At 36.0% G+C, this 25248-nt stretch overlaps 1 protein-coding gene across 5 annotated transcripts; it reads left to right on the forward strand.

The window, feature by feature from the left end:
• The first annotated feature begins 246 nt into the window (after window positions 1–246).
• Window positions 247–25243, forward strand: LOC122294356 (U3 small nucleolar RNA-associated protein 25 homolog). Of its 5 annotated transcripts, none has more exons than XM_043103018.1 (26): window positions 247–583; window positions 876–1347; window positions 1944–2051; window positions 2297–2432; window positions 2926–3023; window positions 4491–4641; window positions 7159–7303; window positions 7908–8031; window positions 10320–10420; window positions 10556–10687; window positions 11570–11650; window positions 12798–13000; window positions 15773–15845; window positions 17929–17988; window positions 18098–18136; window positions 18256–18344; window positions 18598–18662; window positions 18782–18828; window positions 19848–19907; window positions 22375–22446; window positions 23154–23183; window positions 23298–23392; window positions 23500–23605; window positions 23889–23951; window positions 24054–24125; window positions 24747–25243. In XM_043103018.1, exons 3-26 carry the CDS (start codon window positions 1946–1948, stop codon window positions 24819–24821), a joined length of 2223 nt encoding a protein of 740 aa, XP_042958952.1. In that variant the 5' UTR covers window positions 247–583; window positions 876–1347; window positions 1944–1945; the 3' UTR covers window positions 24822–25243. The 5 variants fall into 5 exon arrangements, with proteins under 5 accessions (XP_042958952.1, XP_042958955.1, XP_042958953.1 ...); XM_043103021.1 differs by having other exon boundaries at window positions 4494–4641; XM_043103019.1 differs by having other exon boundaries at window positions 885–1347.
• The last annotated feature ends 5 nt before the right edge of the window (window positions 25244–25248 follow it).

Here is a 25248-nt window from a genome sequence, read left to right on the forward strand (position 1 = left end):
AAAAAATTATATTCTTGAGCTTGTGTGTAGAACATATTTATTAAAAATATTTATATGATATAATTTGATTCGAAAAATAATTTTAAAATTTAAAATTTTTAAATTAAATTTTATCATTTAAATGATATATGTAATATACTCTACACATTAATTTAAAAATAAAATAACTATAAAATATACCAAAAAATAAAAAAAGAATTTGAGAGAGAAATAGAGTTTGATTTTTCTCTATAGAGACTTGAACGCTAGAATGTGAATTTTTAAGAGAGATGATGCGGCAATATTTGGGACTTCGACTTCAGTTTTTTGTACGTGTCCTCTATTGGTACTAAATCTGGAGATTGCTTTATGAAACATTGTAGAGAGAAATCATGAAAAGCAGAGAAATCGAACGTCGTCGCTAACATGCCGTCTTCTATCGCTATCGCCGTCCGGTTGTTGAGGTCACCGTCATCACGTACCCATTGCTCTGAGTTGCAACAGGGTGGGTGAGAGATTTAGTCGGCATTTCTTCTGGGTATTTTTTAGGTCTTCATCGGCATTACTGGGTCTTCATCAGCATTTCTCTGGGCATTTCTTCTGGGTACATATACGATTTTTTTCTTGTTTGTGGGTCTTCTTTGATGGATTTCGCAGTAGCTAGTCTTTTGTTCTTCTTTAATGGATTTCTTGTTTCTGGGCACACTTCATTGAGAAGTATTACGTCTTTTTATGTTTGGTTTTAAGTATCTTTATTTTTATTACAAAAATGTATTTTTTTAGTTCTTGGGATATTGATTGATAGAGATTTTTTTAATAAATAAATTAATCTTCCAGCCATTCGATGAATAGAGTTCTTGGGATATTTTTTTAGTTCTTGGGATATTGATTGATAGGCTGGGCAGCAAGGTTGGTGTGATGCGACGAAGCAACGAGCAAAAAATTGAAGGAGAAGGATGAGAGAATAGGGAGGGATTTTGTACGAAAGAATGCATCGTTTTCTTTATGCCACGTAGGCCCGAGGCCGCGAAGGGGATATCTTGCGGTTGCATATAGACTTTTCCTAAACCCTAAACCCTCTATTTCTATTTTCTTCTTCCCCAGCCCCCCAGACTCACGCTACGTCCTATTTACGATTCATGAATAAACCCTGAAAAACTTTTCTCCATTCCTGAATCTCACTCGAGCCCCTCGGCCTCTCTTCATCACTCTCTGTCTCTACACCTCCCCTAACGGCGACGAGTCTCTCTGCCTCACTCTCTGAGTCTCCGCACCTCCCCTCACGGCCCGTCGCACATCTCGCCGTCTCGGCCCCTCTCTGAATTTCTCACTTCTCAACGGCTCAACGCTGCGCTGTCCCTCTCTCAGGTCAGTGTGCCTGTAAGACCTTTAATAAAACAGATTTTCTAATTTCAATCATAGCCTGGGTTTTATATAAAGAACTATATTGTTTGATTTCCTCTTGTGGTTCTTTGCTTGGCAATCCAAATATTGTATGATGCCACAATGCTTTCTGATGGGTTTCATGCTTAAACAGATTGCATTACCATATTTGGAATTATTGATAACCTTGGAAATATCAGCTTCAAAAGATAGTCATGAAAGATTAAAATATTCCAATTGCAGAGATATAAGATATGCCAATTATTTTCGGGGAAAAAAGATGTGCCAACTAAACCTTTTGCATTAAAAGGGAAACCCGACCTGGGACTGCATGCAGCGACCCAAATCACCCGACCATTTGTGTCTGGGTCACGTGCCTTTGTACCGTTGGTTTGCTCGGGTCGGGGGGTGAACCCTATCTGTTCGGGTTGGGTGCCCTTTGCTATGCTTCTCATTTGATTGATTTTATCTTTAGTTTCTTTGGAAACACTCATGCCTTCTATTTTTTTGGTATGCTAGTCTGATTATTTATTTTTTTGAGTTTTATTTACTGATATAGAAATGCATTTTATGTTATGTAGGCATGAAGAGACCCAAAGCACTCAAGAAGTGTGAGATGAGCAGACATGGAATTAAGAAAAGCCATTTCAAAGAACAGATTCGTCGTAGCCCCTCACCAAGTTCCTCAGGCAAGTTGGGTCTGCCATCTTTATGTTACATATTTTGTTAAGCTTGTTAGGTTTATGTTTTCTCAATAAAGTATTGAACATTTTTAAGTGAGTAGACCTGCAATTGGAGGACTTTTGATTTTTATTTTCGAGTATTGAATTATTGAGGTTATGTACCTGAAATTTGCTATAAGGAATTTTTAATCTGTTTTACTTAATCTCTGTCTTAGTTTTCCTTTTAATACTCGATCAAACATTTATTACAGAGGAGCCATCAAACGAGCACTCTACTGGTGTTGCATCTGAGGAGGAATTAATTCCTAGAGAGGCATCAATGTATGATAATTTGTTGATGACACTGCGGTCATGCAGCAAATCTGTTGACGATGTGATTAAGAAGAGGTAATGGACTTTCATAAGTTGAGTTCATTTTCAATCTAGTTGAGGAGATGGATAGATCACTGCACTCATTTTACCAGATTTGATTTGATTTTTTGATTTTTTTGTTTGATATCATGTTTGGTGCATCCAGCTTTCTTGCACCTTCGTATTTGGTGTAAATAACTAAGTTTTCTTTTAGCTATATTTCTCTCATTTTTTTTATAAGTAATTAATTGTTGAAGGCGCAACCTGTGTACCCAGGTAGTGTACAAAAGATAGCTCCCATCATCTCATATTCATGAACTCTAAAGGTAAGAACATTGAGGCATTTGAGCATATCAAGTTCCAGTAACTTGGATTTTGCATCAACAGTAAAAAATACTTGTTGCATCATGTGTATTAGCATTTTTGGCTTCTTGAAACTATTTTTGAACGCGAATTGAAACGTTAAACAACAACTCTTTAGGAATTTCTTGAAGCTAACATGTTTCGTTTGATTTCTTTTTTGGCATAGACAAAGGCAGGAAGAAGGTAAAAGTGACGCAGAAGATGATGATGAAGAAGATGGGTCTGAATCTTTTAGTGTGTCAGAGAAGGAAGATAGTGAAGAAGGTAAGAAGATTTTATGGGGCTTTATAAGGTTTATTCAACCAAATATCAATAGAATTCTGTTGTTTTTTTTTTTTTGCATTATAAAAAGTTTACAATTTTTGATATTCCTTGGTATTGACCTAAAAAACCTCCTTGTCACTTTGCATGGATATTTTTTTTTTTTTGTTGTACCCATAAAAAATATTTTTTATATTTTGTGCACATGCCGTGTTGTTTATTTTCTAGTGTTTTTTTTTTTTTTTTGATAAGTAAACGATAGTGTTAATAAGAATAGGCATAGCCCAAGTACACAAGATCCTCTTAGGACAGACTTTTGATCCTCTTTTTCTATAGTTATTAAGTATTCTCTTAGGACAGACTTTTGATCCTCTTTTTTGGTTCCTACTGTTAGTACTCTCTAATTTAATATATTTCTAGTGGCATGTGGGATTTAGAGTTTAAGTTCAAATGCTTTTGCGGCTTATTTGTGTGGTGGGCCCAAAAATAGTCTCTCTTAATGCAAAGGTGTTTTGGAGTTTTAAATACTTGCAAAGGTCTGTAATCCTCCTTAATGGATTGGATTAGTGAGTCAAGGAAGTCTGAAATGAGAAAGATGTCTTGTCAATAGGATTGGTTGTGTGGTGCAGACCTATTATGATCTAGGATTGGGATGAGGATCTCATATAAGATCGTATGCTCTGATGGATTTAATAACCATAGGTGGTTGAAGACATATTGTGAATATTGACTGAATGGTAGATTTAAGGAAGAAGTCATTATAGTGACAATCGATGATGTCATTTCATTGTGACAAACTTGTGTTATATGTAGAGAGAGCAAAAAATTTATTGATGCCTTTTAGTCCATTGTGAGTTTGAAGATAGATAATGCTTGTTGGGAGGAATTAGAGAGTTTCTCCTTCAAACTTGATATCTTTGGGCGGCTGTTCTTGTTCTGAATGGGGATCATTTTCATGATTTTCTTTTAGCCTCTACTAGTTCCTAGCTTGTATTTTGGTGTTTTCCAATGCATTATGAATAACTTTCTTGGTCGAGTTGGGTTGGTTTGAGTCATAATCAGCAGAATAATAGACCAATTTGTCAACTGGAGAGGGTTATATGGCAGGCAGCAGATTATAGTTGTGTGAAAAATGGTGCTTTTCTATCTAACACTGTTTTTGGAGGGAAAAGAATGATAGGAATTACTTATAAGGGGCCTTGCGAGGTTGCACATTATTAAAAAAACATTTCTTTTCATAATCTTTATATGTTTGTTATTCTAGTCTTCATCTTGCTTGTATTAAGAAAAAATCTCATCTTGTATAATTCATGTGTACCTCGGCTTTGCCTTTTGCCTTTTTTGTAAAAACTGATTAACTATAAAAAGTTGTGTGGTCATTCTGTGTCGTGCTGAGTTTTGTTGCAGTTTATTTAATTTTATGTGCTTTGTTTCCTGAGGAGTTGATCATGATATTTCCTCATGCTATAGAAGGTATACTGCAACAGAATGACATGGTTGACATGGGGGAGAGAAATGAAGATGCTGAAACTGAAGATGACCCTGATGCCTCTGAAACAGATCAAGAGCATGATGTTGAAGTCGATGATCTATTTTCTGTTGAAGGTTCAGTGTGCATGAGGTATATAATATATTTATGTAGATGCCTTGTAATTATTTTATTTAGCGGTGGTCTGTCATTTGATATTCTTACCATTCTGTTGTAATTATTGATATCCAATCAATTAACAAGCATACATATATGAGAGGTCATTCCTGCAACTGCTTTTTATTCTCTTATCGTGCTATTATTTATTTATCTATAATTCAGCATAAAATTGGCATAGCCTCTTGCTATAATGCATTAAGGCCTCACCTTCATGAAATAGTGGGTTGAAGTAGCCAAGGATATTAGAGTGGACTTGCTAACCACCCAGTAATACGAACATTTTTCTCCTCCTATTGTAAGTTCAGAAAGAGGAGATATAGATATTGGTGTATAAATTAGATTTAGTCAGGAAAAGACGCACACACATGGAAAAACTGAAAATTTTATACACATGTATAAATTAGATCTATTTTCTGTTGAAGGTTCAGTGTGCATGAGGTATATAATATATTTATGTAGATGCCTTGTAATTATTTTATTTAGCGGTGGCCTGTCATTTGACATTCTTACCATTCTGTTGTAATTATTGATATCCAATCAATTAACAAGCATACATATATGAGAGGTCATTCCTGTGACTGCTTTTTATTCTCTTATCGTGCTATTATTTATTTATCTATAATTTAGCATAAAATTGGCATAGCCTCTTGCTATAATGCATTAAGGCCTCACCTTCATGAAATAGTGGGTTGAAGTAGCCAAGGATATTAGAGTGGACTTGCTAACCACCCAGTAATACGAACATTTTTCTCCTCCTATTGTAAGTTCAGAAAGAGGAGATATAGATATTGGTGTATAAATTAGATTTAGTCAGGAAAAGACGCACACACATGGAAAAACTGAAAAATTAATCACTACAAAAGAAAGGTGGCAGGCGAGATCGAGATCCTCAACAGTGGACGCTTAGATAGATGCTGCTTTTATTCATCAAAAAAGATAGATGCTGTAACTCTCACTAGTTCTTAGTTGTAACCTGGCAGGATCTTTGTATACCTCTAGTGTACTCAGGCTATGCCTTTTTCATTAATAAAATTTACTTTTACCTATCAAAAAAAAAAAAAAAAAAGATAGATGCTGCTTTCTTTTTGATTGCCCATGTGAGTCTTTTTTTTTTGATAAGTAAAAGATTTTATTGATCCACATAAATAGGCAAAGCCCGAGTACACAGGGGGTATACAAAAGAGAGAGCCTAGTTACAAACTAAGTGCTACGAATAGTAGCATAAAAGTCGTGAAGACTTGTTCCGTTCAATACAATAGAGGACGCCCAAAGTAATAGGGTGTGAAAGAAAAAAGCCTTGAGACCGTCGAGGAAGCGTTCCTTGTTCTCAAAGCAGCGTCTATTCCTTTCAATCCATGTGCACCACATTAAGCATAAAGGTACCATCTTCCAAATAGCAGCTATCTGACGATTGCCCCTTATCCCTTGCCAACAAGACAATAGTTCAATCACCCTCCTAGGCATAACCCATGCAATACCTAGCCTGGTTAGGATGTCATCCCACAAGGTCTTAACTACTTCGCAGTGAAGGAGGAGGTGGTCCACAGATTCACTATCGTGTTTGCACATGAAGCACCAATCCAATAAGTAGAGTCCACGTTTTCTTAACTTGTCTATAGTCAGAATCTTACCATGAGAAGCCACCCATCCGAAGAAAGCTACCTTAAGGGGAACATTGCACCTCCAGATGCTCTTCCATGGGAAGACGTTGCAGGGGCGATTTGTCAAGGCCTTGTAGTAAGAACGGACGGAGAATTTCCTATTTCCGGTGCCTATCCAAAGTAAGTTGTCCTCCCCTCCAGCCCTTAGCTTCATTTCATGTAATGCGCTGTAAAAATCAGTGATGACTCCCACCTCCCAATCCTGGGCAGCTCTAGAGAATCTCACAGACCATTGGATAGGGTCAACAGTACTACACATATTATCGGCTACTGAGGAACCCTGATCAGAAGCGATCCTGAAAAGAGAGGGGAAAGCATTTTTCAGGGCAACATCCCCACACCAAATGTCATGCCAAAAACGGATGCACGTGCCTCTCCCCACCGCATATTTGCAGTTACCGAGAAAGTTATTCCATCCATTCCGAATAAATTTCCAGACTTCCACGCCATATGTCCCTCTTGCTTCTTTTGTACACCAACCTCCCCAAATGCTTCCATATTTGGCATCTAAGGTATGTCTCCAAAGGGCATCTCCCTCAAGGTGATACCGCCATAACCATTTCCCCAGGAGTGCCCTGTTGAAGGTGCGCAAATTTCTTAAGCCCAAATTTCTAAGATTTCTTAAGCCCATGTGAGTCTTAAAGTCTCTCAAGATTTAACATAAATTTTATTAGCAGATCATCTTCAAGAATTTTATAATATTTGTGCATACATACTTTTGAGCCTGTCATCTTTGTGGTAAATATTGCAATATTGAGTTTTCTTCCAACTAGGTTGCACCCCAATATGCATGGCATGTCATATAGATATTCTATCTTTTATTGTGCAGTTCCTTTAGTTCGCACTTGGGGTGCAAGTTATCAGAAGAAGAAGTTGAAAATCTGTCCAAAAAGAAATGGAAATATAAGTGGGAGGAGCCTGCTGATGGGATGTCAAATTGCAAGTGGATTGGAACTGGAGACTGTTTCTTAAAGGTATGCCTTACTTAATTACACCCTTTGGAGTTTGCTTTTCTTTTACATGTCAAAAAATGAAAATAAATTACTTCCTTAAAATTGTTATTTTTAGCTCCCGGATTGAGTATAGGAGGGTAGTGGATTAGGTCTTTCATTGCCCAAGAAGGAGAAGTTCTTGCGGTTTGTAATGATTCTAAGATTTTTAACTATTAGTAGTCATTTTATAGTATAAGCCTAGATGCACTTGTAAAAAAGAGTATTAAGTCTATATGCGGTTTAGGCTTTTCTTGGGTCATTACATTATTCAACCACCTAATATACTAGATCTATCACAATTCATAGTTTATTGCAATTATGGGTCATTACATTTACATTATTCAACCACCTAATATACTAAATCCTTTATGATTCATAGTTTATTGCAATTATGGGTCATTGAGTGGAACTGTGGTGGATTTATAGGAGCTATTAAGGATTAGAATCTTAGATTTTGAATGTTGAAATTTTGATTGTTTAAGCCATAAGTTTCATTTCTGATCATGTCACTGCATTATTACAATTGTTTTTATCCCTTTTTCAGCTTTCTGTTGCCATCACATATAATCTGATGTTTCTATTGCAGGATGTTGATAAAAGTTCTGGTTATGGTCTCGAGCAGAGGTTGTATGAGCACTGGTTGGATGTCTCTAAGACATCTGGAAGGAATGATTTTTATTCATCTAAAGAGAGATTATTCTTTTCCCTTTGTAAGTGAGCCTTATCTTATTATTCTTGATCAATGTCTGTTCAGTTGCACCAAGTTTCATACTCGTGGAAATGATTTGTTTTATATCTGTGCAACTGGTTTCCTGCTTCATGCCCATTGCTTCAACGATCAGGGATTGTGGGAAGTGGCCAATAACCACCTATTTAATCCATTTGATGGTAATCAAACAATTACTAGGGGCAACGTCCCATAGGTGGAAAACTGATGATTTACCTGATCCGGGTGATGGGAACGCATTACACGGTCCGGGGTTTAACTTGGTATAAGACATGTTGAGTTTTCACACTATCCAGGATTCCTTGTCATAGAAAAAATGTGGTCATGGCTAATGATTTTGACTAGCTCATTATGGTTTCTGAAATTGAGATGTTCTTTTGACTGTATTAATGAAGTCTGAAATAAGCAATTTTCAGCTCCCATGGGGAAAATATAAATGTCGATGGTTTAGCCTTTGTAAAGTTCACCATTTCTTTTGGTAAAGAAGCTATGATGTGTGCCATCTCTGATGGGCTTAAGCAATGTCAGGACCATCAAGTTAAATCTTAGAATATCGTGGACAGAATTATGTTCAACATCACCGGTTTGAAAACTTTTTATCATACCATGTAAGTTGTTCTTAATTTGTGGAATAGCCTTATCAAACATTATGTTACACCTCTATATTTTTAGCACCTTGGCATCTAAAGGAATTGAAAAATGTGAACTACTTAGCAAAAAGTGCAAAAATAGTTTATGTTGTTGCCTTGTAGAATCAATGGTTGGCATAGCCAGAAACTTCTTGTGGACTCATGGGTTTGATGTAGCTAGAACAAGGTTTTTCACTTTCACACTTTTGAGTCCATTGTCGAGTCTCAAGAAAAAAAAAAAAAAAAAAGGTAGTATTGTAGTATCTATCCAAATCATAAATTGGGACTTTTACCTAATGCTTCCTCAAATGTGAGGTGTGCAATTACTGCATGTACTTGGGCTTTGCCTATTATTATGAATAAAATTTCTTGATTACTGATAAAAAAAAAATGTAAGGTGTGCAATTGGGAGTTTCGCATGTTTCTCAATGGTGCTTGCTTCATGTTTATGCAAGCATAGTGGTATACCATGGTTTATATTGATGGTGAGAATTTGATTTTTCATGTTGATTTTAAGTAGCCGGGCCAATTTGATGTATAGAAACCTACGGGACTGACTGACGCTGTCACGGACTGGCTGCCGGAGTCTGGAACCAGCAGAAACCGGCAGAGAAGCGATCGGACGGCGGTATAAATTTAGTGAAACCGACATTAGCCGGTTCAATCCTGGTCTGAACCAACCCCCAAACCGCGAAACCAGCCGATAATAAATATATCTTATATAAAATGATGCCATTTCATTTTTACTTATCAAAAAAAAAAATGATGCCATTTCACTTAAGTGAGTGAAATGGCATCGTTTTACACCGTCTGTTTAAAAATAAAATAAAATGAAATGACACCATGTTGTTTAGGGCTAGGGTTTAATAACCCCTCCCCTCCCTCTTCTTCATCCCGATCCTCTTTCTTACTTCTCTCTCCTCTCTTCACTCAGCGCTCAGCCTGACCCTCATCTCTCTGAGATCTCTCATCCTCGACCTGTCCCTCATCTCTTTGAGCTCTCTCATCTCTCCTCTTTGAAACGTTTCTCCGATCTCTCTCTCGTTCACGGTTTATCTCTCTTGTTTTCCTCTCATCTCTCTTGTTCACCTCTCCTTCTGAGGTTTTGTTGTGAATTTTGAGTTGATTTGTTTTTAATTTGTGAATTTGGGGATGGCATGGCTCTTCGAGAGTTCCTTGTCTCTATTGTGCCTACTTAGATTAGGCATCTTGCCTCTTGTAATACTGTCTTTTGCCATCCGTTCTTGATCAATAAAACTTGTATATTCATCAAAAAAAATTTGTGAATTTGGGGATGGGTTAGCAACTAACGTACCGACCGTCAAACCGATTGGTACCGACACTACCCTCTTAAAAAAAATATCAGTGGGGTTTCGGTTATGGACCAAAACATCATTGATAGGATTGGTTTTCAGCCCTAGTTGTATTCTCTCTCTTTTTCCCATATATTCTTATCACTGTTATTTTTTCTATCAAATCTGTTATGGAAGGTTTGATTAATTTTGATACACATAATCATGTGGTTTCCCTGACAGTTATCCTTTTGTTCCCCTTTATTAACTTTATGAACTTGCAATCCAGGAGGACTGACAACGGATACTGCTATGTGGGAATTTAAATGAATTTGCTGCTTTTTTTCCAGGCAATGGTTATCGGGATATATTGCATTGTAACAAGAAACCCTTTTATCTCAAAGGCCCGGAAGAAGACTCGAGTATCATGGAGGCTTATATTATGCATTCTGTATGTTCATGCAACCGCCCATTATTGGATTTTTACTTTTTTTTTTTTTTTTTTTAACAGGACTTAATTCTTTCTATTAGATATTTGGTGTTTGTTGTTCTCATTGGATGATTAAATGAAGAGTATATTATGCAGCTTAATCATTTATTCAGAACTAGAGATCTCGTGACAAAGAATGATTCAAAACTGGCAAAGGATCTATGCAGTGCTTACAATGAAAATCTTGGTGGTGATAGTTTCCGTGATCATGGCTTTACTCGTCCTAAGGTAGCACTAGTTGTTTTCTTGTGATTTTGTGTTATTTATGGGGACCAGACCTGGACTAAAATTTTCTTTCTTCTATCCTTTTTCTCTTTTGGTTTTTGGCTGCGACAATAGATATTACATAAAAGCTTCATGCCTGGTATGGTAATTATCAGAGGTTTCTCCATATATTTTCCGACATGTTTATGATGGACACCATTGTGCTTAGGTATCTCTCTTGAATATTAGGATATTAGCTTTTTCTAGCTAAATACATATATAGTTGTAAATAAACGATGGAACAATATTTTACTTATAAAAAATGATAGAACAGTTTGTGGCATGCCAAGTGTAGAAATTCATTGCTTATGTGATTTAAAATTTTTAGAAGCTACTGATAATTTCACAACTTAAACTGAATATTAACTTACGTACAGCCTTTGGGTTGAGGGTTTGAACTTATTAAGTTTGCTTCTCGTGGCATGTGGAATGTATGGAAAATGGTGGTCCCGTTGAGAATATCAGTTTGTCTACATGACTGATATCAGTCTATCTTTAATTTTCTATATTAGAAATTGGATCAATTTATTTCTAAAAGCAGCTGCAGGCTTGTTTATAATTATATGCTGCACTGTGACTATTACACATGCTGATGGCTTGTATATGGGTTCTCTTTCCTTGACTTTTGGAATTTTTTAAAATTTGATACTATGCTGCTGTAAAATACGATTGAAACTGTTTTAATATGATGGTCTCAGTGAAGCTTCTTCATTTGTAACTAGTCTCCTTTAGATGTGCTTGAAGTATTTTCTGCCCTCCTTTATGATTTTTTTACATATCATTCTATGTAGTATTTTCAGTGTGGTTGCTTAGTAAACGAGATTTGTTTTTTATTATGTGCTGCAGGTTTTGATCCTATTGCCACTTAAACACATCGCACTTCGTGTTGTTCAGAGGCTAATTAAACTAACCCCTCTAGCTCGCAAGGTATTCCATCATCTCTGATTTGTTTTATCCTCTCACTAGCTTGATCTGAATTAATGTTTTGTAACATAAGGTGGGTCATTCACATTTTATTAGCCAATGCGTACTCTTTCCAAATAATTTTTGATGAAAAATCAAACTGGTGTTTACTCTATATGTGACTCAAATGCCTTAAAATTGAAAAGCACTAGATGGTTTTTTTGATCGAGCATTCATTATCGATGCCGGCACCGCACATAAAAAGCACTAGATGGTTAAAATTTAATGGCTCTCTCTCTCTCTCTAATTCTTGAATATCTTTTAGAAATTTTTGTTTGTAGTAGGTTCCTTTTTTTCGATGTGGAAATTTGTTGAAGTGGTTCCTTAACTATACCAGACTTGCAATATTTCACTCAAAGAATACATTTAGGTTTTGTTTCTTTATAATAAGACTCCTTGGCATTCTTGTTTTCATTTTCATGCTTTAGTTTTCTTTAGATTAGAGTTTGTGCAAGATTTTACAATGACAATATTCCTGGGAGTTAAATAGAACTAAAGGGTGGCAAAACAACATGGTAAAATGTACATGCAGGTTAGGATCGTATAGTGAGTTGAACTATATATCAAAGAAAATAGTATTTATACAATTGTACTTCACATTACTTCCTGCAAACTCAAATTTATCGAACTATTTATCGAAGAAAATAGTACTAAATAGTAATTTATGTTTTTCTTATGTTTCTTGTTTGATGAGTAAAAGATGGGTAATGATACAAGCCTAGCATGTGTAAGTACCATGCAAGCCCTCTGAAAAAAAAAAGGACCCACCATAAAAAGTGGGTTTTTTTAGGTAGGTCCCACTTTTTTTCAAGAGACTAGTATGGGGCCTGCACACCCTTGGCTTGTATAGATAAGTTTTTGTAAAAAGAAATGATATTTGCAGTCGTGGTTGTGCAAGCACTGCGCAGTCTCTTTGAAAAAAGTGAATTAATACAGGACCCACATGAAAAAAAAACTAACTTTTTAATCGTAGACCCCACTCTTTTCAAAGCGATTGCACGACGTTTGCACATTTCACGACTATACGTAGCATTACTCTCTTGTAAAATATCAGTCCAGTTATAGAAGTTTGCTTTTTAATCTGTTGATACTATTGTACCGGTGTTCTCAGGCTAATGTGGAGCACATTGATCGTTTCCTTAAAGAATTTGGAACCCAGGAGGACGAAGATGATGAAGACAAGGACGAGCTATCGCATCACACCCTGGGAAATTTAAAAGCTCAGAAGTCTTCAAAACCTTCTGACTTTCAAGCACTTTTTAGCGGCAAAAGGGATGATGAAGATCAGTTTATGGTTGGAATTAAGTTTAAGAGGTAAGATTTTTTTAATATATAGTAATGCCACTACAAATCCATAGAATTCACTTTCTTAGCTATGGTGGCCTAGTTATTACTTCATCAATTTTTGTTACAAATAGTGAAAAGAATTAAGTTTGGATGTGAGGCTAAAAGAAAAATCTAGGCACCAAAAGTTATGCAATTGCAAAATTGGTTTTGACCTACTAGCCATAATCTGCTTTTGGTGGTGAAAGTGGTCTCAATGGAGTTTTATGAATGTGAATTATCAGGTACTTTGAGGTTTTCCCTAGATTTTATGGACTGGCATGCATCTATTTGTCTTCTTGGTGCAAGTGCCTTATGATATGAACCCACGGACTTGGAATCCCTTGAACCACAATCAATTTGAAAACTCACCTAAGAAATCCAAAATCAAGTCAATGGATGGAAGAATCTAGACCCATTGAGGAACTCATTTCAATAACCTAGATTATATTAAAATTTAAACCCGTTGAAGAATCTGTCTCAAGAACTCGGATTATAAAGGAGGAATGTTACAAAGGTTGTGATTTACCTTTGATAAATTCAAAAGTTCAATTAATAACAAAAGGAGATAACTCAACTCACAATGAATAAAATCCATCAATTTCATAAACTATTTAAAATGAGGCAACAAAAAGTATTTAAACTAAAATCTCAGAAAACCTTAGGTAAAATAAAACTCCATCTTCCAAAAATGCCCGAGTGAATAGTGCCCGCGGCTACAGTGCTATGTTACAGTAACCCGGCTACAGTAACCATCTTGAAACCCTAGTTCAACAAAATAATAACTTTCTCAACATGCTCTTAAGTTTTTCTCATAATAAATCTAATTATTCTAAACTAATAAAATAAGTCCTTTAAATGAATTAGACAAGTTGAAAGCCTTGAAGTGCCCAAAGCCTTTAAGTCATGTCGTTATCCTCTTTCAGAGCTTGTGTCAAATGAATCAAAATTGGTTCTTTATCTTTCAAACCCATCTTGTATCTTGGGCTCTTGCTAGACACGTCCCAAGTAGATTGCACCAATCATTGCATTGCTTTCTTCCTTTCTTAGCTCTCGATCTTGTGATTGCCCCATCTGGAACTTGTAAATGATCTTTAAGCCTCGGTCTACCTTGGGGCCTATAATTAATGATGGTCACCAAGGTGGAGTAAGTCTTTAAGATCTTTTGCAAGTTCCAGATGGGGCAATTATAAGATCAAGAGTTAGGAAAATTAAGGAAGCTATGTAAGGATTGGTGAAATCCACTTGGGGCAAGTCTAACAAGAGCCCAATAATCAAGATGGGTTTGAGAGAAGGAGATCCAGTTCTCATCCACGTGATACAAGTAATGAAAGAGTGCAACATAAATTATGACATATTATTATGTTTATGTGATTGAAGGCCTTGGACTTGTTTATCTCATTAAAATGGCTTATTTGATTAGTTATAGGAATTAGTTTAGAATAATTGGGTTTGAGGATGCTTAGCCCACATATGTCTTACTTTGTTGAATTAGGGTTTCAAAAGTAAAGTTACTGTAGCGGTACTGTGGCCATGGCACTATTCATTAAGGGGTATTTTTGGAAGATGGAGGTTTATTTTAGCCTATAGTTTTAATTAGGTTTTAGTTTAAATACTCCTTGTTGCCTCATTTTAAGCAACATATGGAAGTTTATGAAAATTGATGAATTTTATTCATTGTAAGTTGAGTTTATCTTCTCTTATCTTAATTGAAAGTTTGAACTTATCAAAGGTAAATCACAACCTTTGTGACGTTCCTCATTTGTAATCTGGGTTCTTGAGACAGGTTCTTCAACAGGTCTAGATTTTCATATAATCTAGGTTCTTGAAACGAGTTCCTCAGCAGGTCTAGATTCTTTCATCCATTGACTTAGTTTTGGCTTTCTTGGTTGAGTTTTTATATACCTTGTAGATTTGGCTTGAAGTGAGCACATAATATGTGCAGCTGCCGCCATAAAATGGCAACAAGGTATGTTGCAGTGCCTAGAACCTAGAATGCCTGGAAATCAAGTGAAAACACAGAACAATGAGAACAATAAACTTATCGAGAACTTTTATTTTTTTAATTTAATGTGCATAAACGGTATTTTAGGTATATATTCTTAGAACATGCTATGTACTTATGTATTTTTACACTAGTATGGAGACTGTGGAGGCACTCCACCACTCTTGAGATATTTTAAAGATATATGGTTTTGTATAGCCAAAGTCTTGAACTCCCACATGCACTTTTTAAATCAGTCAGCTAGGCTTTGACATGAAAGATTATTCTTTTTCGTTTTCCAAAATTGTGAAAGCCATTGTTATGTTTTTTCTGCAAGTGGCTTTGACCGGAGCTGCCTGCAGCAAAAGGCACTCTCTTGGATTTTTGGCAGATTTTTTATCTGTTAGGTCAGCTCCTGGAGAATTATTGGCTTATGACACCAGAGATTACTTCCTCATAAGAGTACATATTTGAGGGTGTGGTCATGGGTTTAACACTGATTGAGTGGTTTTAAATGTTCTTGTTGAGTTGGTTAATGGATGAGCTTAGAAACGTATTTTTCAATATTTTACTCCATTGGTTGATTGTAATTGATTTTCATGGCATGAACTTTCATGAATTCCTTGTATTGCTAAACCAGCATGCTTAGGTGTTGCTCTTGTATATGTCCCATATACTTGAGGCCCTTGCCCACTCTTTTGATAGATAGTATTTTGTTTACCAATAATTAAAAAAAAAAAAGTTTCCCAACCTTTCGTTTCCTTTTGATTATTTTCTAGGAGGAGGATAAAGTTATACAGCGATTTCTATTCCTCAGACATCATTGTTGCTTCTCCAGTTCGTTTAGTCGGGGTGAGCTATTCTCTTTATTTGTTTCTTATCATTATCCAGGAGATTGGTTTAGCTTTTACTCACATGGTCACATCTTCTGTGCATTTTTTTTTCACCATGCTATGGATTATTATGCACAATAGACCAAGATCTTTTCTAGTATGCATGTTTATATCATTAATTTTGTCTTGATTGTTCTGTCTTAGTTATTTTCTGTTTTAGCTAGTAAGTAGGTGTTCTCATTTGTATACATCCTGTGTACTTGGGCTATGCCTATTTACTTGGAATAAATTTCACTTATTAATTATTAAAAAAAAAAAAAAAAGGTTGTCTTGATTGACAAGATATTGTAATTCTTGAAAAGTAGGTTCATGCAAATGCTGTAGGCTGCCTGAGATACTGTCTTATAAGAATTACTTGAAACCTTTGTGGTTGTGAATTCATCCAGTGGTGCTATGACCGATTGTTACAAGAAGATTTAAAATAATATGTGCTTGACAAGCTAGGATACGTAGGCACTCCACTTAAGTTGCCCCATGCTGCTGACACCGCTTGGGGTAATTTACATGGCAGTTAGGCACCGTCCCAACTGGTTGAAAATTTTTGGAGATGACATGTGGAAGCTGAGTATCAGCCACATTTGACATCCATACACAAGTCCATTTGACTAAAACAAGAAACTAAGGAATAATACAGTTAAGAATCTAACAAGCATGAAGACTAAATTTCAATTTTTATTGATTTAGACATAATCAAAATATAAGAGCCAGTAAAAATGTTTGGCATGCCAGGAACAAATATGGGGGTTACTAAATTGAATGCTTTGAATTCAATTAGCAAAGGGCATGAAGAGACATAGACATAGTTCTGGCTCTGTTAAAGGCTCTGCCACTCACATAGGGAAACCCTCTTATCTGGTGTAAATCAAGTAAACCCTATGTTCTCCATGAAACTTCTTGCTGCTATTTGGAATTTCAGATAGATAGTTGGGGGTTATTATGGTAGAATGAAGTTCTGTGATATCTTTAATTTGGTGAGCTCCCTTCGAATGTTGGCATTCCAATTTGACCCTTTCATTACATTTGTGCATTATGGGACATTTGGGAATTTTTAAGTCATTTTTATGCCTTTTCTCAGTGCCTCTTTTTTGTGCAAGGCTGTCTGCATGCAGGAAATAGGTTTTAAGTCAAATTATTTTAGTGTCTCATTTATGAAGAGGATGAATAGGGGCTGTTGATCCCCTTAAATGTCCTTATGGTTTTTTTCTTTGAACTTGGAGTATGGGCTCGAGGTTCAATGGTTTTTTGAATGGGTAAATGAAGCTAGTTTGACCATTAAGTTTTCTTACTCTCTGTACCTATCAATTTTGCATTTGTCTGCCTAGGCTCTATCTTAAAACATACTCTTTTGACCAGCGTCTCAGTGGAAGGGTAACAATAAATATGTTCATAACTATCTTGCGTGCATCAATCTGGGAGAATTCAGGAATCATTTGTTTTTTAACTGTTAATTTTTTTCTCTGTTTCATTTCCTTTTCAACATGCATTATAGTCAGGTTCAGATTAAGCCATAATTGTCTGTTGCTACTTGCTATGTTCAACCATGTGGAATGGGAGAAATTCAATGATTGAAAATTAATGCCATATTACGTATAAAAAATTAGAACAACCCCTAGGGGTTGGCTCAAGTGGTAACAGCCGTGGTCCTGGTGGTATGCTCCCTCCGGACCTAAGGTTCGAATCCTCTTAGATGCAAACAATTTCTAGGGGCCATCAAACTGTGGGAATTTCCCCTTGAATTACCTAAGGTGCACATGCAGGGAACTCCTTGTCGAGAGCCTGTGCACCCCTGGAACTAGTTGGGACACGCGGTGCCAATAGAAAAGAAATTAGAAGTCCAATTTTTAGTAGCAAGATACATTAGATGTAATGTAAACAGTTCAAACTCTGAGTTGCTTTTTCAACCTGTATAATTTTAAATTTGCTTGTGTAATGTACAGGGAGATTGTTTTCTTGTTCTTGTTATCCTTTCAAGTTTTTATGCATGGTTACTCTGTCTAATTTGGCTAAAAATGCGAGTAACACCCGACTTTAAATGTTTGCAGAAAATATCGGAGGCTCAAAAATACAAGGAAAAAGATGTTGATTATCTTTCTTCTATAGAGGTGATTTATCCTATTTGTAATTTTTCAGGAGTATGAATTTATACTTGTTTAAAAAAAATATGCTTATAGTTTCCTATATTGTTGATATATATAATTTTGCCATGTGTAGGTTCTAATCATTGATCATGCGGATGTCATTGCAATGCAAGTATGTGTTGCAGCATTTAACTACTTGAAATATATGTTTTGCAGCTTGTGTAGATCATGATGTCAGTTTTTGTTTCTTTTATTTTTTTCCTCGTTCCTTTTTCAATGAAAAATATCCAGAATTGGTCACATGTGAATACAGTTGTTGAACAATTGAACCACATACCATCTAGGCGGCATGGAACTGATATTACACGTATTAGACCATGGTATGTTCTCATAATACTTACCAGGTTGAGATGAACTTTTTGTTTTAACTTATTTTGTATTGTTCTGTTTTTTGGGGGCGGGGGGAGGGGTGCGGGGTAGGCTGAGGAAACCGTTAGTCATAAGTAATTAAAAGAAAGGTTTCCTCTCTACGTAATGATTGGTTTAGTTTTGAAAAAGTTGTATTTTTACAATTTTCATGTAATTTATATTATTTTTTAAAACATATTGCTTTAAGTTATCTTTCATTTTTAGGTATCTGGATCGTTGTGCAAGGTTTTATAGGCAAACAATTATATTGGGTTATTATTCTAACCCAGGTAATGATGTTTACTGCTCTTATTCTAATGAGGCTTGCGATATAAACATTTCCATCTTTTGTGGGTGCATGTGCGCATTTGTGTGTTTTTTAATCTGTATTTATGCTTTCTTGTTACAGATATTAATGGGTTGTTCAATCACCATTGCACTAACTACCAAGGAAAGGTGTGTTGATATTCTGTTACATTTTCTTTAGTATGTCTGCATGCAAATGTGTAGCCAACCTTGGCCTGGAGACTGAGCATTTCCTCCCTTTGGTTATTTAATGAGGGAACAAGAGACAAATGGGATGATTGGACGAATGTTGGGTAAATTTTAATTACCCAAATAAATTTGGTTTTGACAGAACTCTAAACAATAAGATTTACCAATTTTTTCACCAATGGATTTGCTGCGTTCTTTAAAAAATAAGGAATAGGTTGCTGCCTGTTTTGTTATCTTTACATCTACTCACTTGTTAATATAAGTGTTGTTAGGATGCTTGCCTCATTAATCAGAGTTGCTTCTATTATGTGAATGGTATGGTTATTCTTTTCGATCTTGTTTTTGATTGATGATGATGTGGTCAATTTGGAGAGGGGACCCATTGCACACCTTGTTTGTTTTCAGAGATGAGATGAGATAAGTTGAGATTGAAGTTGAAAGTTGAATAAAATATTATTAGAATATATTGTTTTAATATTATTTTTGTATTGGGATTTGAAAAGGTTGAATTGTTTATTTTATTTTTGTATTGGGATTTGAAAAAGTTGAATTGTTTGTTTTATTTTGTATGAGAATTTCAAAAAGTTGTAATGATTAAGATGAGATGAGATGAGATGAGATGAGAGTTTTCTGAAAGTGCTTAGTAATTAGCTCTAGCCTTTGATGTATCTTCTTCCATTGTAAGAATAGGGTGGAGGAATTGCTTCAAGGCTTACTGGTTGCATAAATTGGGGTTTCCTTTTATCCAATTACTTACCATAAACAAATTCTCAACTTATAAAATATTTTATTTCTTGGTTTAAATGGGGTAAAATAGCATTATAATGAATAACAAATTTATTCTAGTTTGCTGTTAACGTAAAAGTGTACAGGAATACTGCTGCCTATGCAAGTTACTTTTTTCAAGTAGAAGTGTCTTTCATATAGTTTCTTATCTATTTTAAAGTTTATGATGCCAAAGTGCTTTGTTATTTTTGCAGGTAAAGTTGGTATGCGAGTATAAGGGTGTTCTTCCAAAAGTGTTACTCCAAGTACGGCAGGTATGTTTGCCTCACAGTTTTGGTGTATGCTTTAAATTAGATATGTTTTGTGATATATTGAGCAATTCATCTTATTAAGTTCAGTTCTAGTTTCTCGTATCAAGTTCACACTGCCTCATAGGATTTTTGCCTCTTTTGTATTCTTTCTAGCTGCTTAATGGGTATGGGAAAGAGGTGGCTCTTGAGCTTACTGAATGAGTCTGATTATTACATAATTTAATCTGGAAATAAAACTGGAAAACCTTTTTCTTTTTTTTTTTTTGCCTTAATGTGATTAGGTTGGAGATTGACTAGTCAAAAAAAAAAAAAATTGGAGATTGTTTCCCATTTTTGGTTCCTTCAGTGGCTTCTATGGCTAATTAACTGTATGTTTGGGTTTGCAGTGGGTGATATAACTTTTAACTTTAAGACTTTTAGTTATAGAGTTGAAGTAATAAAAGCTCTACTATTAAAAAACTATTTACCATTTGGTAACTATATATTTAACGCGCTTTCAAACATGTTACATTTGTTTGGAAACAATATAAAAAAGTGCATTTTAAGGTAGAAATGACATAAAAGATCATTTCATTATAAGATATCAAATATTATAATCAAATAACATCGAAAATAGTCTAAAAGGATTTTCAGTAAGTATAATTGAAAAAAAAAAGTCCCTTCAATGATGCATAAGTGAAATAGCAATACAAATATGCTCAATATTTATAGGCAAAGGGCAAAGCTGTAGTTATCTTAAGTTGTATGGGTATTTTTGCCCATTGACAATCTTCTTTAATTTTTTTTTTTATAAGTAAGAAGAAATAAATTAGAAAGGAAAAGGGCAAGGCCCAAGTACACAAGGGGTATACAAAGAGCCTTGCTACAGGCTAAGAGCTGCGAAGAGCAGCGTAAAGTTCAGAAAAAGAAGTGCCATTTAGTACAATAGAGGATGCCCATAATACTAAAGTGTGGTAAAAGAAAGCCCTAAAGCCTTCCGGAGATCGCTCCTTATCCTCGAAACAGTGACTATTCCTCTCGGTCCATGTGCACCACATTAGGCAAATGGCACCATTTTCCAAACATCTGCGATATGCTCCTTGCCCCGGATTCCTCTCCAACAAGCCAAAAGATCAACCACCTTTCTAGGCATTACCCATGCCAAGCCTAGTCTTGTAAAGATGTCATCCCATAATGCCGTGACAGCTTCACAATGAAGAAGTAAATGGTCCGCTGTCTCACTGTTGTGTTTGCACATAAAGCACCAATCCGTTAGGTAGAGGCCACGTCTTCTCAGTTTATCGACAGTCAGTATACTCTCATGGGATGCTAGCCATAGGAAGAAGGCCACTTTTAAAGGTGCCTTAGTCCTCCAAATGCTCTTCCAAGGGAATGCAGTGGAGGGGTGTGCCGAGAGTACCTTGTAAAAGGAACGTACTGAGAAACGCGCATTTCCCGTGGGCGACCAAAGGAGATGATCTTCTCCATCAGCATGTAGATTCATTGCTTGTAACGCGCTGTAGAAATCAGCAATGTCTCCCAATTCCCAATCTTGTGCCGCTCGGGTGAATCTTACTGACCAATGCGTGAAGGTAGAGGAGCTGTCGGAATTATCAGCAACTGTGGCCTCCTTATCTGACGCAATCCTGTACAGGGAAGGAAAAGTGATCTTCAAAGCAAACTCGCCACACCAAGTGTCATGCCAAAAGCTAACTTGATTGCCCCTTCCCACCGCCAATCTGCAATTAGCAAAAAAAGCTTCCCAGCCGTTGCGTATGAATTTCCACACACCTACGCCATAAGCCCCTCTTACTGCGTTGGAACACCAACCACCTCTCAAGCTCCCATTTGTTGTTGATAATTTCTCTCCAAAGGGCGTATCGTTTCCTATGGTATCTCCATAGCCATTTACCAAGTAGTGCCTTGTTGAGAATTCTCAAGTTTCGGAGCCCCAATCCGCCATTTGCCATGGGTGTGCATACTTTTTCCCATTTGATCAAATGGAATTTTTTCACATCCTCCAAACTACCCAATAGGAAATGGCTATGGGGTAGTAAGATTTGCATTTTTTCACATCTTCTTTAAAATTCAAACTACGTTTTGCATTATTCAGAAAAGCACATTTCAGGAAAAGCATCATTAGCATCAAATGATGCTTTTCTTGAAACTTGTTTTTGAGTTTTTTTGAGATTAAAAAGTACTTTAATATGTAACAACCAGACAACCTAATTTTATTATTAAAGAGCTTTTGATGCTATTTAAGCACTTTTTACAATCCTTAACGCAACCCCAAATAGGCCTTAAACATCATTGTTGTGATTATTTGTGCTAAACACGTTTTGCTTCTTCTTTTTTTCTATTAATTAGCATGTGATTTTCATTCGTCTTTAGTAGGGTTATAATTCATTGAACACTTTGAAATCTGCCATATATTTGACGGTGAACATTAAGTTTTGTAATGCTAATGCATTTTTTTTATCTGACTTTACAGATCTATGAGCGATTTGACGTGGACTCAATAGCAGATGCTGATGATGCACGATTCGAGTATTTTGTTAAAAAGGTTTGTCTGGAGCAGCGATAGTGTTTATTTCAATGTCAAAAGTGTGATCAGTATGGGGAACATATGTCATTGCATCTGTCATAGGATCCATATATTAATCAAACTCTGGCAACTTTGGTTTTAATTTAGTCATTTGGTCCATTCTGGAGGAGAATGCTCTTGTCTGGAGACACATATAACGTGATAGTTTCAGATGTAAGGAGCAAAAGCGAATAGCCATTAGTGTTTTTTGACTTCTGGAGAACCATCCAACATGTGTCTCTTTTTGGGCTTAGGGTTAGATTTGACTCAACTGAGTAACTTGACTGCACATCTATTACTAAATGGCAGTTTGTATACAAGGCAAGGCCACTCCACTCTTGCTTCAATGGAAATTTCCTTACTACCACACGTCATTTTTTAGGCCTCCGTGGTTCATTCAACCTGAAAAATCATCAATGCATTCTTTTATAGGTTTTCATTATCAATTATCAAACCATCTTAGGAACTCTGACTAATCTCATCACCTGAATCGGTGTACCTGCTTTTGTGTTAAAATGTGTTAAAATCCTCATGTGCATAGTATGTTTAATATGACTTGTCCTATCTTTCTCATATAGTTTTAGAATGAAGTCCTGGTTGGAAGACAATCTCGGTATCCGCCAATAACAAACTTCTGCTTTTCTTCACTCACTTATGATGTGATAGCGATTGGTTTCTTTATGCAGGTGTTTCCAAAGATAAAAGACTCGGTTCAGGTACTCGTATTTTACTTCCACCCATTAGAATTCTGCAATGTATAAGCTGTATGCTGTTTGTCATGAAGTGTAAACTGGGCAGTGTTTTGAACTTAAGTGGAACTTTGTGTGTAGGGAGGAGTTATGCTATTTATCAGTTCTTACTTTGAATTCGTTCGTATCCGAAATTTTTTAAAGTCACAGGATGCATCTTTCTGTCTGCTTGGAGAGTAAGAAGTTCATTTTTTTCCCCTTTTCTCATTTGGTTGTGTTGCACATTTGATAGATCCTTTCAGCCGGGTGTTTTGACATGGGATAATAATGGTTTTTTTTCCAGGTACACGGAACAGAGTGATATTTCTCGTGCACGTGTTTGGTTCTTTGAAGGAAGGCGTAAAATTATGCTTTACACTGAGAGGGCTCACTTTTACTTCCGATACAAGGTTCTATAGACTTTTTCATCATAATGTATTATATATCCGTTAGCTTTAAGGTATTTGTGTCACTCATCTCCTGGTGTGTCAATTTATGGGTTTCAAAGTCTACCTAATGTTTGAATAATTTTGGAATAGCTGCCATCCACGTGTTATGCATTGATGTCAATACTTTTTTGTTCAGTATGCTTAATTTACTTCGGTAACAACTCTTAAGTTATAATTTTAAACACCAGAATCAGTTCATGCTAATGCATAGTGTTGACATATCCCTATGTTTCCTTGCATTTAGATTCGTGGTATTCGGAATTTAATAATGTACTCACTGCCTGAGCGGAAGGAATTTTACCCTGAGGTGAACATGATCTTTATTTGTTTATTTATTTGTTTGTTTATTTTGGACGGGTAAAATTCACAATATGTTGGGTCTCTTTAAAATTCCATTTGGATTTTGCAGATTGTTAATATGCTTGATGTTTCCCATAACATGTCGTGCACAGTGCTATTTTCTCGCTTCGATCATTTTCGGGTAATATTCTGCTCTCTTTATTGTTAGGCTCACATGGGGTGAATAAGTGCTTGTGGTGTGAGGGGTTGGAATTAATCAAGTGGTTTGTGGTTGATTTCCCAGAGGGAAGAGGGTGTGGGGTTTGTTTTTTAGGGGTGGTTGTGGTGATGCTATGCAGTCATCAATTGATTTTTGAGGGTTTGAATTCTATTTCCTTTAATTAGGTAAAAAGAAAGAGTAATTATACACACAACACATTTTCACAACAATATTGTAAGACAAGCTAGAGGATGGTCAACATAGTCGCTGAGTGCAATGCAAAAAACAGCAAACTTCAATTGTCCATTGAAATCCAAATTTCATGGAGAAAACAAAAAGAAACTTGTTTAGGGCATTCAAGATAGGTAACTCTAGAGTTCTCCAAAGAATTGACTGATGACAAGCCAGATGCAATATCATTGATTGATAATAAAGATGGTGCATTAGTAACTGTTGTAACCCCTAATTATAGGAGGATGATATACCTTAGGGGCCTAAAGCCTAAAAACAAGTAGTCATGATCCTTTTCTAAATTTTCCCCTTATTGTAGTTTGGTAATTACAGTTATTTTCCCCTCCTTTTCTCTTTGTGGTTCTATTTCAGTTGGAGAGAATAGTTGGAAGTGCTCCGGCAACAAGGATGTCCACTTCAGAGAAGAGTGTCTTCGTTTTCTGTTGAAAGACTTTTCTGGGCTCTAAAAGCCAACCCCATTCGACAATAAGCACTGGAGAAGATAGACTTCATTTATCTTATCAACGTTCTCTGGATGAGATCGACTTTTATTTAGCCAAGAAAGGAAACAATGGCGATGACTTGGAACTTGAAATCCATTTTTGCAAGTGGAGGATGGATGGATGTGTTCATAATTTTTGACAATAAGCACGTGAGAAGTTGCCCTTTGTTTTCCTCTTTATTCTCTGAAAGGGTAGCCAAACTCACTTACCCATTTATAAGAATTCATTCCTTTTCCTAATTTTGTCACTAGGATCTTTGTTTTTATTATTTTTTTATTTCTAACTTTTTGGCTGTAGATATGATATTTTTGTTTATACTGTTTATCAATAGTTGAAAGGAAAATGTTAGTATGCCGTTTGAGTTTCTCCCC

The sequence above is a fragment of the Carya illinoinensis genome, chromosome 14 (assembly GCF_018687715.1).
Source record: "Carya illinoinensis cultivar Pawnee chromosome 14, C.illinoinensisPawnee_v1, whole genome shotgun sequence".
Classification (NCBI taxonomy): Eukaryota; Viridiplantae; Streptophyta; class Magnoliopsida; order Fagales; family Juglandaceae; genus Carya; species Carya illinoinensis.

What these genes read in the sequence shown, in the direction of transcription:
- LOC122294356 (XM_043103018.1), top strand. Translation starts at nt 1,946, where the DNA reads ATGAAGAGACCCAAAGCACTCAAGAAGTGTGAGATGAGCAGACATGGA. An exon ending in CTCCAGTTCGTTTAGTCGGG is followed by an intron (nt 15,846 to 17,928) that starts GTGAGCTATTCT and finishes AAATGTTTGCAG; the next exon opens with AAAATATCGGAGGCTCAAAA. An exon ending in TCGAGTATTTTGTTAAAAAG is followed by an intron (nt 22,447 to 23,153) that starts GTTTGTCTGGAG and finishes TTCTTTATGCAG; the next exon opens with GTGTTTCCAAAGATAAAAGA.